The sequence below is a fragment of the Macrobrachium nipponense genome, chromosome 26 (genome assembly GCF_015104395.2).
Source record: "Macrobrachium nipponense isolate FS-2020 chromosome 26, ASM1510439v2, whole genome shotgun sequence".
NCBI classification, from domain to species: domain Eukaryota; kingdom Metazoa; phylum Arthropoda; class Malacostraca; order Decapoda; family Palaemonidae; genus Macrobrachium; species Macrobrachium nipponense.
In genome coordinates, this window is record NC_087215.1 from 17,796,793 (window position 1) to 17,811,638 (window position 14,846).

Genomic DNA, 14,846 nt, shown 5'->3' on the forward strand with positions numbered 1-14,846 from the left:
CCCAGGGGCTGGCTGAGGCTGACGCCAAGTGTTTATTTGTGATTGTGGTCATATTCAAGGTAAAATACACTTACAGTCGGCCAGACTTTTGTTTAGGTATGTCTATATGAATACGTGCATCTGCAGAATTAATATACATACGGGCGATTGTACACAAACTCTCTCCCTCTCTCTCTCTCTTTCACACACACACAATAAATACATCCATACATACACACATACATACATACATATATATATATATATATATATATATATATATATATATATATATATAATAAACTACAGCTTAAGTGAAGAAATAACATATCGGTCTAGACTCTAGACTATGTACAGTCGAAATCGATCAGTCCTCTACACCCAGTATTAAATTTATATTATCCTGTGGATTAATTGCAAAATAAAAGTCACATTTTATTGTGACATATGCATATATATATATATATATATATATATATATATATATATATATATATATATATAGGTAATGCGTATGCGTGCATGGTTATATATGAATATATAATTATAGCGAAAATTCATAACGGTCAATTTTTTAAGCAAGAACACCCAATAGGCTCAGAAAATCACAAGATGAGGGCATCTCATGAGAGAAACATGAGTCTTCTATCAACTCAGAACAGGCCCCAAGTCAGCAACTGGCGAAGAAACGTTACCAATCTTTGACGGCTGGATGAGAAAGCGTTACGATTATTTACGTACAGAGTTAAGTAAAGCCACGAGATGAATTCGTATAGCAAATAAAGAAAACATACACTCACGGAACGCTATATGCCAATGCGGAAATCTAACGAACATATTAAAAGCCATAAAACTCGTAGTACGTGCCAGGTACGTGCGTCCAATTGGCCAACCTTGAAGTGACGGCACAAGGCACTCCCGTTAAGCATTCAAACCAACAGCGTTGGTTTTATCGCCTCGAAGTTCGACTATACGGAGAGGATTAAAAGTCTCACGGAGCGAGAACTAAAAGGTGCTCTTTTCATTCCCTCAGCTCTTCGATCTTCTTATCTCGTCGTCATCTCGTGTTGTCTTATATTTCTGCCGATCCTTATATGGAAGGAAGATGCGTGAGAGAGAGAGAGAGAGAGAGAGAGAGAGAGAGAGAGAGAGAGAGAGAGAGAGAGAGTCCGGTTGTTAGGCCGTGTCTGGGAAGGGGGGTCATATTAACTTTTTGTTTTTTTATTTATTTATAATTCGTTATAATGAATTCTCTCCTCTTCGTCGGGTGTGGATATACCTATGCGTACACACATACACATATGATGAATTTGTCTTATACAATCGCGACTTTTTTTTATAGTCACAAATATCAAGCCACTAACAATTCAACATCGATAGCTTGTCTTGTATCTCCACAAAAACCAATGGTGCAGGTTCGAATCCTGGCTAAGGCAGGTGCATTTGTCAATTGTACTTCCCCTTAAGTGTAATAAGTTATTCTCAAGGTATATATGGCGAATTTGATACTAAACTAATAGCGTGTGACAATATATTCTGTTGTGTAAGCTAATGTATACCTTCCGAAGGTAGGTTGGTAATCCCACTGTCTAGGTATATGTGGGTAATCTCAACATGTGAGAGGTAGGCCGGCCGGTTGCGATTGGGTCGTCGTGGTCAGATGGAAAGGGATCTTTATACCTAGGAAGTCGGTGGTAACCACAAAATGTCCCTCCTAGGACGATAATCCTGGGGCTGTGACAAAACTGAATAGGGCATACGACACTGCTAGCACGCGTTTCTCTCCCCCCTACTCAAGGTCCCCCCCCCCAATCCCAACTTCTCTCACATGCATATCAGCTCTCGATAAGGGCCAATGGAGGCCGAAACTGCTCAGCTAAAAGGAATTTCAGCTTTTTTTTTCCCCTGTGGACTATGACCTTATATATATATATATATATATATATATATATATATATATATATATATATATATATATATATATATATATGTATATGTATATATATATATATATATATATATATATATATGTATATATATTATATATATATACGTATATATATATATATATATATATATATATATATATATATATATATATACACATTAGAGAGAGAAAGCGAGAGTTTCCCGGTTGTACAGTATACTATTATTAGCCTATGAGAAATGGTGTCCTCTACCTATTCTCGGCGAACTAAGGTCAGTCTAAGGAGTGGATTAAAAAAGTCTGGTATTCGGTATGGGTTTACTGTCCATTTTTGTTCTTTTTATGAGTGTTTAGCAGTTCATACTCATAGCATTAGTAGAGCTTGTATATTATGAATCGAGTGAAATCGATACGCCTATACTTACGGTGGCTTTTTGGAGTAGCCTACACATAGGCCGAATATTGGACTAGTTCTACATCAGAATTTAAAAAAATTACATATTTGAATTTAAAAACAGGATATTAGGGTGGCGATAAAATGTACATTACCTCCTATGTTTCGATGAAAAATTCAGAGGCCCATTAAAAAAGAATAATATTTTCTTACAGACCTGTAATCACGTACTACTGGGCCTACATATTTATATCAACTGGAAATGACTGTCTGTGACGTACCTTTTACAAACATTTGATTGTTTATATCTTGCTGGTGTTACATTAACACTACAATATTTCTGTGGTTTGGGTTAGTTGGGCTCTAGACAGCTGTACTCAGAAACACAGGCCAGTTGGTTGACGAGTAGAAAGCTTTAACACATGGAAATAATATACCCACTGATGGAATACGCGTTAAACACTAACAGGTTAACTTGTACTTGTACTTTGAGGATTCGCCTTCGTAACGGCTCCTCTATTTTTCTCCTTTATGGAGTATTGCAGGATTGTTTTTTACTTTTCCGTATTATCCATACCTCCTGTATGAGATTTTTTCTAATTTCTATTACTTTCCTATCATCATTCCTGAAACCAAATATATCAGCTGGTAATTCAGATTCGTTTTCGATATAGGGTTGTTGCATTAATTCATAATTCATTCTTTCTTCCTTGTACAGCTCAAAATGCACTATAAAATGTTCCAACGTCTCCTCAACATGTCCACACAATCACTTTGTATCTTTATTTCTTAAATCTACCTCTCCAATTTAAATCTAATGTCTGTCTTTGCCTTTATCAGCAAATTTGTTATAATTGTGTTGTCCAACCAACTAACTTCCTCTACATCTTTCTTATAACGAAGGCTTAACCAAGGCTTAACCTCCTTTACGTAAGGTTTCCGACTTCCTCGGTACCTTGCTGTGGCTCGTTGACTTTCACTATTGAATGTAAATTTATATCTTTACTTTTCCATGGCAGTTGTTGCTATTGCCGTAAAGGATATCCATATTATTCTAAAATTTCATTTTCTTTAAGTAATCGAAATGAATAGTAATAAGAAATAGGGTCTCAGCAATGAAGTATTCCATTCATGGCAGTCAACATCGCTATCCACATATGTTGAAGGGTGAATTGACAATTTCTAGCAAATGGGGGATGATTAACTTACACAAAAGATTGTACTACAGGTTTTAAACGGCATAAATTCCTTTAGCATCGTCGCCATCATCCCAATATCAAAATAGGCAGCTTCTAAACTTATACTAGGCTATCTTTACCGCATGGCTCCAAATATTTGTAGAGTATATTTGAATTTTAAATATTCTCCATCTTCCCGCCCCCCAACCTCTCTGATACCCTCATCATGATTCTTAATTTCAGTCCATCACTGATTTTCACTTTGATGCTGTTTCTTGTAGAAACCTAGTACGATGCGCTTGCAATAGATAGTAACGGTGGCAATTCTAGCACAGAATGCGATCATTTAGTTATTTGCTTTTAGTTATATGTTTAAGAAATAAGACACACAGTATAGTATTATTCATTTCTCAGAAAGAAGCACAATGATAAAATTAACGGCTGAATATCTGACCAGGGAATGTAATGTTAGTGCTTAGAGAAGATTGCCTTTACAACGGGGATGTGAAAGGGACATTTTTCCTGTTGTAGAGAAAGTGTAAAATTTATACGGTATAACGTTGTCAAGTACGGACGGCAAGTGATGCAATAATGTTTGTTGAGATAAATGGAAGCCATGAAATTTAAATTAATGTGAAAAGCGAGAATGGACTTGGTTGATTACGTAATGAAGGCCAAAAGGTTAGTGAAAAAAATGTGCATAATTCGAGTTTTGAGAAGGAAGACGAGAAGAAGACGCAGGTGTTGCGTAGACGCACTGCTGATGATTTTCTAAATAATTATATGAAATAAAATAAAATGTATAAGTTTTCTGCACAGGAGGATTATCAGCAGAAAAAGCTAGACCGGCCTTTCACAATCTCGTTGTGTCACTTAGAAGTAAACTGTAAGGTTTTAATATCAAAACATATTTGATTCTTCGTTCATTTAATATTTTTCAGTTTTGCATTATTTGGTATAACAATTTACATCGGTTATTTACAGAATACTATCGTCGACGAGAAGCCAAAACAAAGGTGCTACGAATTCGATTACTCGAAGGTGATGCCTTCAGCTCTCTGTTGCTCAGCGATGCGGATCTGCTCGATGGCGTGGGCGGGGAGTGGGTGGGGGGTGGGCAGGATGTCTCCTGAGGGCTGGAAGCCGTTCTCGTTGGCGATGAAGCGAATCTCGGCGAAGCCTCCGTCAGCCAGAGGAAGGCTGCAAGGCGCAACACTCGATTAGCACAAAGGTTCCACCACTCACAGAAAGGGAACCAATCAATCATAATGTTTCAATAATAAAGTCAAAACAAAAGACTCTCGAGTCACAGAGACCCGAAACCAACTGACACTTACAGGTAGACTCCCTCCATGTTGACCTGTCCCTCTGAACCGGGGGTTCCGGAGACCTGCATGGAGATGCCGTTGTCGGCCTCGAAGGCGTAGTTGAAGTTTCCGTCGCCGTTGTCGACGCGTTCGTCCCTCAAGATGGCGACGACGGGGCCGTCTCCCTGAGGCTTGGGGGCGGCGGAGGCCAGGGCGGCGAGGCAGAGGACGAAGACCTTAGGAAACAGATAAAAAAACAAATCATTTCAAGACGACAGAAAATCATATACCAATGACAACAAGATGAAATATATGTTTAAACTGCTGATGTGAATGTTTTCCTTAGCACTATGTTGATGAATTTAGTAGTGGTTCTTACAGCCTTCATGGTGGAACGATGCAGTGAAACTGATGTCTGGCAGAGGCCCTGCGCCCCTTTAAATACTTGCGGGGCGGCTGAGGGAAAAGGAAGGGTCTATGGGGGCCATGAAGGCTATGCCCAAGGGTGAGGACAGGGAACGGGGAGATGAGCATAGCAAATGCGTCGGCCAACTCAAGACATTTAGTGGTATGTTGACCTTGGGAATCGGTAGGCTATGAATAGACGCTGATTTAGGGGGTTTTGGTTGATTTAGGGGGACCCGGGGGGTATTTTGGGAAGGTGATGATTGTGAGACTGGGTCTTGTTGCTATGAAGTTATCAGATGTAATGAATGATTGCGGTTGTAACGTAATGTTAATTGTAGTTGGTAGAGATTCTCAGTTTTTTGTTTTTGTTTATTGTAATCCCAGTGTTAATGGCTGTAATATATACAAATAATACAAAGCCGTCTCTCTTCCTTTCGTGAATCTTCTTACTTCTTTCACTTTCGTAAATATTTTTTATTCTAATGGGGAAAGTAGGTACAAGGTTTTCCAAATTAAGATGACAAAGTGAAAGCAAAAATGTGTTCACTGATGAACCTCCGTTTTAAGGAATGAAATAATCGCGTCTTAAAAAAGAATAATCTGGGACACAGATAACATCAGTCTGAAAACCAGTGAACCTTGGAACAACCAATGATCGGAACCCTAGTACCATCAAGGGAACCTCTACGAAAAAAAAAAAAAAAAAAAAAAATGGTTATACAATATACTATTATTAGCCTATGAGAAATGGTGTCGTCTACCTATTCTCAGCGAACTAAGGTCAGTCTAAGGAGTGGATTAAAAAAGTCTGGTATTCGGTATTTGTTTACCGTCCATTTTTGTTCTTTTTATGAGTGTTTAGCAGTTCATACGCATAGCATTAGTAGAGCTTGTATATTATGAATCGAGTGAAATCGATAGGCCTATACTTACGGTGGCTTTTTGGAGTAGCCTATAGCTACATAGGCCGAATAATGGACTAGTTCTACATCAGAATTTAAAAAATTACATATTTGAATTTAAAAACAGGATATTCTGACGATAAAATGTACATTACCTCCTATGTTCGATGAAAAATTCAGAGGCCCATTAAAAAGGAATAATATTTTCTTACAGACCTGTAATCACGTACTGGAAATGACTCTGTGACGTACCTTTTACAAACATTTGATTGTTTATATCTTCCCGGTGATACTTTAACACTACAATATTTCTGTGGTTTTGGTTAGTTGGGCTCTAGACAGCTGCACTCAGAAACACAGGCCAGTTGGATGACGAGTAGAAAGCTTTAACACAGGGAAAATATACCACTGATGGAATACGCGTTAACACAGACAGGTTAACTTGTACTTGTACTTTGAGGATTCGCCTTCGTAACGGCTCATCTATTTTTCTCCTTTATGGAGTATTGCAGGATTGTTTTTTTACTTTTCCGTATTTTCCATACCTCCTGTATGAGATTTTTTCTAATATCTATTACTTTCCTAACATCACTCCTGAAACCAAATATATCAGCTGGTAATTCAGATTCGTTTTCGATATAGGGTTGTTGCATTAATTCATAATTCATTCTTGCTTCCTAGTACAGCTCACAATGCGGTATAAAATATTCCAACGTCTCCTCAACATGTCCACACAATCACTTTGTATCTTTATTTCTTTAAACTACCTCTCCAATTTAAATCTAGTGTCTGTCTTTGCCTTTATCAGCAGATTTGTTTTAATTGTGTTATCAAACCAACTAACTTCCTCTACATCTTTCTTATAACGAAGGCTTATCCAAGGCGACCGGTTTAACCTCCTTTACGGTAGGTTTTCGACTTCCTCGGTACCTTGCTGTGGCTCGTTGACTTTCACTATTGAATGTAAATTTATATCTTTACTTTTCCATGGCAGTTGTTGTTATTGCCGTAAAGGATATCCATATTATTCTAAAATTTCATTTTCTTTAAGTAATCGAATAAAAAAAAAAAAAAAAAAAAAAGGGTCTAAGCAATGACAGTCAACATCGCTATCCACATATGTTGAAGGGTGAATTGACAATTTCTAGCAAATGGGGGGATGATTAACTTATACAAAAGATTATACTACAGGTTTTAAACGGCATAAATTCCTTTTGCATCGTCGCCAGCATCCCAAATATCAAAATAGGCAGCTTTTAAACTTATACTAGTCTATCTTTACCGCATGGCTTCAAATATTTGTCGAGTCCATTTGAATTTTAAATATTCTCCATCTTCCCGACCACCCAACCTCTCTGATACCCTCATCATGGTTCTGAATTTCAGTCCATCACTGATTTTCATTTTGCTGCTGTTTCTTGTAGAATCCTAGTACGATGCGCTTGCAATGGATAGTAACGGTGGCAAATTTAGCACAGAATGCGATCATTTAGTTATTTGTTTTTAAGAGCGGAATTAAGAAATAAGACACACAGTATAGTATTATTCATTTCTCAGAATGAAGCACAATGACAAAATTAACGGCTGAATATCTGACCAGGGAATGTAATGTTAGTGCTTAGAGAAGATTGCCTTTACAACGGGGATGTGAAAGGGACATTTTTCCTGTTGTAGAGAAAGTGTAAAATTTATACGGTATAACGTTGTCAAGTACGGACGGCAAGTGATGCAATAGTGTTTGTTGAGATAAATGGAAGCCATGAAATTTAAATTAATGCGAAAAGCGAGAATGGACTTGGTTGATTATGTAATGAAGGCCAAAAGGTTAGTGAAATGCGTAGACGCACTGCTGATGATTTTCTCAATAATTATATATGAAATAAAATAAAATGTATAAGTTTTCTGCACAGGAGGATTATCAGCAGAAAAAGCTAGACCGACCTTTCACAATCTCGTAGCGTCATTTAGAAGTAAACTGTAAGGTTTTAATATCAAAACACATATTTGATTCTTCGTTCATTTAATATTTTTCAGTTTTGCATTATTTGGTATAAAAATTTACATCGGTTATTTACAGAATACTATCCTCGACGAGAAGCCAAAACAAAGGTGCTACGAATTCGATTACTCGAAGGTGATGCCTTCAGCTCTCTGTTGCTCAGCGATGCGGATCTGCTCGATGGCGTGGGCGGGCAGTGGGTGGGGGGTGGGCAGGATGTCTCCTGAGGGCTGGAAGCCGTTCTCGTTGGCGATGAAGCGAATCTCGGCGAAGCCTCCGTCAGCCAGAGGAAGGCTGCAAGGCGCATCACACGATTAGCACAATGGTTAAACCACTCACAGAAAGGGAACCAATAAATCATAATGTTTCAAAATGTGAAAACAAAAGACTAACGAGTTAGAGAGACCCGAGACCAACTGACACTTACAGGTAGACTCCCTCCATGTTGACCTGTCCCTCTGAACCGGGGGTTCCGGAGACCTGCATGGAGATGCCGTTGTCGGCCTCGAAGGCGTAGTTGAAGTTTCCGTCGCCGTTGTCGACGCGTTCGTCCCTCAAGATGGCGACGACGGGGCCGTCTCCCTGAGGCTTGGGGGCGGCGGAGGCCAGGGCGGCGAGGCAGAGGACGAAGACCTTAGGAAACAGATAAAAAAACAAATCATTTCAAGACGACAGAAAATCATATACCAATGACAACAAGATGAAATATATGTTTAAACTGCTGATGTGAATGTTTTCCTTAGCACTATGTTGATGAATTTAGTAGTGGTTCTTACAGCCTTCATGTTGGAACGATGCAGTGAAACTGATGTCTGGCAGAGGCCCTGCGCCCCTTTAAATACTTGCGGGGCGGCTGAGGGAAAAGGAAGGGTCTATGGGGGCCATGAAGGCTATGCCCAAGGGTGAGGACAGGGAACGGGGAGATGAGCATAACAAATGCGTCGGCCAACTTAAGACATTTAGTGGTATGTTGACCTTGGGAATCGGTAGGCTATGAATAGACGCTGATTTAGGGGGTTTTGGTTGATTTAGGGGGACCCGGGTTTTTTTTTGGGGGGGAAGGTGATGATTGTGAGACTGGGTCTTGTTGCTATGAAGTTATCAGATGTAATGAATGGTTGCGGTTGTAACGTAATGTTAATTGTAGTTGGTAGAGATTCTCAGTTTTTTGTTTTTTGTTTATTGTAATCCCAGTGTTAATGGCTGTAATATATACAAATAAAACAAAGCCGTCTCTCTTCCTTTCGTGAATCTTCTTACTTCTTTCACTTTCGTAAATATTTTTTATTCTAATGGGGAAAGTAGGTACAAGGTTTTCCAAATTAAGATGACGCAGTGAAAGCAAAAAAGTGTTCACTGATGAACCTCCGATTTAAGGAATGAAATAATCGCGTCTTAAAAAAGAATAATCTGGGACACAGATAACATCAGTCTGAAAACCAGTGAACCTTGGAACAACCAATGATCGGAACCCTAGTACCATGAAAGGAACCTCCACGAAAGAAAGAAAGAAAAAAAAAAAACTGTTATACAATATACTATTATTAGCCTATGAGAAATGGTGTCCTCTACCTATTCTCGGCGAACTAAGGTCAGTCTAAGGAGTGGATTAAAAAAGTCTGGTATTCGGTATTTGTTTACCATCCATTTTTGTTCTTTTTATGAGTGTTTAGCAGTTCATACGCATAGCATTAGTGGAGCTTGTATATTATGAATCGAGTGAAATCGATAGGCCTATACTTACGGTGGCTTTTTGGAGTAGCCTACACATAGGCCGAATACTGAACTTGTTTTACATCAGAATTTAAAAAAAATACATATTTGAATTTAAAAACAGGATATTCTGACGATAAAATGTACATTACCTCCTATGTTCGATGAAAAATTCAGAGGCCCATTAAAAAAGAATAATATTTTCTTACAGACCTGTAGTCACATACTAGTACTAGGCCTACATATTCATATCAACTGGAAATGACTCTGTGACGTAACTTTTACAAACATTTGATTGTTTATATCTTGCCGGTGTTACATTAACCCTACAATATTTCTGATAGTTAACTTGTACTTGTACTTTGAGGATTCGCCTTTGTAACGGCTCCTCTATTTTTCTCCTTTATGGAGTATTGCAGGATTGTTTTTTACTTTTCCGTATTTTCCATACCTCCTGTATGAGATTTTGTTCTAATTTCTATTACTTTCCTATCATCACTCCTGAAACCAAATATATCAGCTGGTAATTCAGATTCGTTTTCGATATAGGGTTGTTGCATTAATTCAAAATTCATTCTTGCTTCCTTGTACAGCTCACAATGCAGTATAAAATATTCCAACGTCTCCTCAACATGTCCACATAATCACTTTGTATCTTTATTTCTTAGAACTACCTCTCCAATTTAAATCTAGTGTCTGTCTTTGCCTTTATCAGCAGATTTGTTTTCATTGTGTTATCCAACCAACTAACTTCCTCTACATCTTTTTTATAACGAAGGCTTAACCAAGACCAGCGGCTTAACCTCCTTTACGGTAGGTTTTCGACTTCCTCGGTACCTTGCTGTGGCTCGTTGACTTTCACTATTGAATGTAAATTTTTATCTTTACTTTTACCATGGCAGTTGTTGTTATTGCCGCAAAGGATATCCATATTATTGTAAAATTTCAGTTTCTTTAAGTAATCGAATGAATAGTAAAAATAAAAATAAAAATAGAGTCTCAGCAATGAAGTATTCCATTCATGGCAGTCACATCGCTATCTACATATGTTGAAGGGTGAATTTACAATTTGTAGCAAATGGGGGGATGATTAACTTATACAAAAGATTGTACTGCAGGTTTTAAACGGCATAAATTCCTTTTACATCGTCGCCATCATCCCAAATATCAAAATAGGCAGCTTTTAAACTTATACTAGGCCTATCTTTACTGCATGGCTTCAAATATTTGTCGAGTCCATTTGAATTTTAAATATTCTTCATCATCCCGACCACCCAAACTCTCTGATACCCTCATCATGGTTCTTAATTTCAGTCCATCACTGATTTTCATTTTGATGCTGTTTCTTGTAGAAACCAAGTACTATGCGCTTGCAATAGATAGTAACGGTGGCAAATTTAGCACAGAATGCGATCATTTAGTTATTTGTTTTTAAGAGCGGAATTAAGAAATAAGACACAGTATAGTATTATTCATTTCTCAGAAAGAAGCACAATGATAAAATTAACGGCTGAATATCTGACCAGGGAATATAATGTTAGTGCTTAGAGAAGATTGCCTTTACAACGGGGATGTGAAAGGGACATTTTTCCTGTTGTAGAGAAAGTGTAAAACTTATATGGTATAACGTTGTCAAGTACGAACGGCAAGTGATGCAATAATGTTTGTTGAGATAAATGGAAGCCATGAAATTTAAATTAATGTGAAAAGCGAGGATGGACTTGGTTGATTATGTTAAGGGGGCCAAAAGGTTAGTGAAAAAAATTATGCATAATTCGAGTTTTGAAAAGGAAGACGAGAAGAAGACGCAGGTGTTGCGTAGACGCACTGCTGATGATTTTCTCAATAATTATATGAAATAAAATAAAATGTATAAGTTTTCTGCACAGGAGGATTATCAGCAGAAAAAGCTAGACCGATCTTTCACAATCTTGTAGTGTCATTTAGAAGTAAACTGTTAGGTTTTAATATCAAAACATATTTGATTCTTCGTTCATTTAATATTTTTCAGTTTTGCATTATTTGGTATAACAATTTACATCGGTTATTTACAGAATACTATCGTCGACGAGAAGCCAAAACAAAGGTGCTACGAATTCGATTACTCGAAGGTGATGCCTTCAGCCCTCTGTTGCTCGGCGATGCGGATCTGCTCGATGGCGTGGGCGGGGAGTGGGTGGGGGTGGGCAGGATGTCTCCTGAGGGCTGGAAGCCGTTCTCGTTGGCGATGAAGCGAATCTCGGCGAAGCCTCCGTCAGCCAGAGGAAGGCTGCAAGGAGCAACACTCGATTAGCACAATGGTTAAACCCCTCACAAGAGGAGATCCAATCAATCATAATGTTTAATAATGAAGTCAAAACAAAAGACTAACGAATGAGAGACCTGAGACCGAATGACACTTACAGGTAGACTCCCTCCATGTTGACCTGTCCCTCTGAACCGGGGGTTCCGGAGACCTGCATGGAGATGCCGTTGTCGGCCTCGAAGGCGTAGTTGAAGTTTCCGTCGCCGTTGTCGACGCGTTCGTCCCTCAAGATGGCGACGACGGGGCCGTCTCCCTGAGGCTTAGGGGCGGCAGATGCCAGGGCGGCGAGGCAGAGGACGAAGACCTTAGGAAACAGATAAAAAGTCAATCATTTCAAGATGACAGGAAATCATATACCAATGACAGCAAGATGAAATGTGTTTTTCTTAGCACTATGTTGATGAATTTAGTAGCGGTTCTTACAGCCTTCATGGTGGAACGATGTCGTGAAACTGATGTCTGGCAGAGGCCCTGCGCCCCTTTAAATACTTGCGGGGGCGGCTGAGGGAAAGGGAAGGGTCTCTGGGGGCCATGAAGGCTATGCCCAAGAGTGAGGACAGGGAACGGGGAGTTGAGCATAGCAAATGCGTCGGGCAACTCACGACATTTAGTGGTATGTTGACCTTGGGAATCGGTAGGCTATGAATAGACGCTGATTTAGGGGGTTTTGGTTGATTTAGGGGGACCCGGGTTTTTTTTTGGGGGGAAGGTGATGATTGTGAGACTGGGTCTTGTTGCTATGAAGTTATCAGATGTAATGAATGGTTGCGGTTGTAACGTAATGTTAATTGTAGTTGGTACTTGGTAGAGATTCTCAGTTTTTTGTTTTTGTTAATTGTAATCCCAGTGTTAATGGATGTAATATATACAAATAATACAAAGCCGTCTCTCTTCCTTTCGTGAATCTTCTTACTTCTTTCACTTTCGTAAATATTTTTTATTCTAATGGGGAAAGTAGGTACAAGGTTTTCCAAATTAAGATGACGCAGTGAAAGCAAAAAAGTGTTCACTGATGAACCTCCGTTTTAAGGAATGAAATAATCGCGTCTTAAAAAAGAATAATCTGGGACACAGATAACATCAGTCTGAAAACAAGTGAACCTTGGAACTGATCGGAACCCTAGTACCATCAAGGGAACCTCTACGAGAGAGAGAGGGAGAGAGAGAGAAAATAAAAACCCCTTGGTTTTTGCGCAATTTCATGATTTCACAATTCCATTCGACTGACTTGCTTCGGGGAATCGCAATTCTTCATATCTGAATGGGAGATTGCCTCCTATCTGGCATCACAGCTCAGTAGGGTTGAATAGCTGGCATCGTCTCTCTTTTAGTTTCAAATTCAAACCAGTAACCGTCCGCCACACACAGCCAGCCATTCGTCGCCTGCGCCCTAAGCAAGGTTCTGCCTCGACGGGTAATTCCTTTCAGTAGCGTTATTTTGATTCACTATTTCTAGATATTATCCTTACCGGAGCACGCTTAATTTCACGAAATACTTAGCCTCCTGAATTTCTTCATATCAATATATTTCCTACACTTTTCCCACTCATATTCTTAAGAATGAGATGCATAGCTCAGTACATGGCAAGTCCTTGATACCGAATATTACATAAGAAAAGTTTATGGACAAACTCCTCGTATTATTTGAATAAATTTCTATAGATAACTCGTATTAATGGAAGAAATGTTTATAGACAAAATCCTAATATTACTGGTCGAAATATTGAGAAATAAATTTGTATTATTATACTTCCAGAGGAGGGAGTTCGTTCGTAACTTGCAAACGGTCCTGCTTGTAAGATACGACAGCTGAACAACTTTCAAGAATAATCCTCGTCTCTGTCGTAGCTTTGACGTAAATACACCTCTCATTTACCCTTGATGTTCATAGAAGATCACTCATAGAGTTTACGACTTTTTAGTGGGTCGCTGTCAATATATTCTTTTTTAATGTTCTGGAATTGCAAAAGCGAGAAAATGACATTTCAAATGCGCGCTGTAACCAAATGAGGATTGAGAAAGGTCTGGTTAACAAGTAAACAGGTATATATAGTATATATAATATTATATATATATATATAGATATATATATATATATATATACGTATAATATTAATATATAATAATATATATATCAGCAAAAGCCACAGGGAAAATTTAAAAAAAGAAAAGACTGAGTGCCAAGTACTTTCGTGTATTTAACACATCTTCGGAGCACAAAGTAATACAAAACGTAAAAACTATAGAGCAAGAAAGCTCTCACAAAAGCAAAGTGGAAAAGAATTATATATGTATGTACAATAAGACCATTGCAAACAGAAACAGCATTCGTCCAGATTACCCAACCGCTTAACAACCCCAACAAGTCAAAAGAAAAAGAGTAATTGCCCAATGACCCAATTACTTACAGAAAAGAAAAAACACTGACTATGTCAACCAGTTTTATAAAACAACTGAATTCACAGTTATGAATAGTAACAATAATAACGGCACTAACAACATAACTAAAACACTAATAAACAAAAATACCTGAATGAACAGTACTATCAATTAAAAAAAAAATTTTGTTTTGACTAGTACAAAAACTGAAAGGATAATGTTAAAACTCACAAGAAATACATAAGAAGGAACTTGACAAGTACACCAAATTGAAGAATAATGTTAAAACTCTTCACTATTTTATCTATGATAAGATTGTCTAATTTGTACATACCAGGGCTCAAATTTAAAAGTT

The 14,846-nt window shown here is 38.2% G+C and overlaps 2 protein-coding genes and 1 pseudogene across 2 annotated transcripts; all 3 read right to left on the reverse strand.

Annotated features, from left to right (window-relative positions):
• Positions 1 to 4,388: 4,388 nt before the first annotated feature.
• Positions 4,389 to 5,195, reverse strand: LOC135199770 (cuticle protein AMP4-like). The gene is made up of 3 exons (XM_064227917.1): positions 5,165 to 5,195; positions 4,816 to 5,021; positions 4,389 to 4,678 (listed from the first exon to the last, which is right to left on the reverse strand). The coding sequence occupies exons 1-3, from the start codon at positions 5,171 to 5,173 to the stop codon at positions 4,510 to 4,512; spliced, it is 384 nt and encodes a 127-aa protein (XP_064083987.1). The 5' UTR covers positions 5,174 to 5,195; the 3' UTR covers positions 4,389 to 4,509.
• A 2,903-nt stretch (positions 5,196 to 8,098) lies between these two features.
• Positions 8,099 to 8,974, reverse strand: LOC135199771 (cuticle protein AMP4-like). Its single transcript, XM_064227918.1, has 3 exons — positions 8,871 to 8,974; positions 8,522 to 8,727; positions 8,099 to 8,388 (listed from the first exon to the last, which is right to left on the reverse strand). The coding sequence occupies exons 1-3, from the start codon at positions 8,877 to 8,879 to the stop codon at positions 8,220 to 8,222; spliced, it is 384 nt and encodes a 127-aa protein (XP_064083988.1). The 5' UTR covers positions 8,880 to 8,974; the 3' UTR covers positions 8,099 to 8,219.
• A 2,813-nt stretch (positions 8,975 to 11,787) lies between these two features.
• LOC135199773 (cuticle protein AMP4-like) lies at positions 11,788 to 12,686 on the reverse strand (annotated as a pseudogene).
• Positions 12,687 to 14,846: the final 2,160 nt, after the last annotated feature.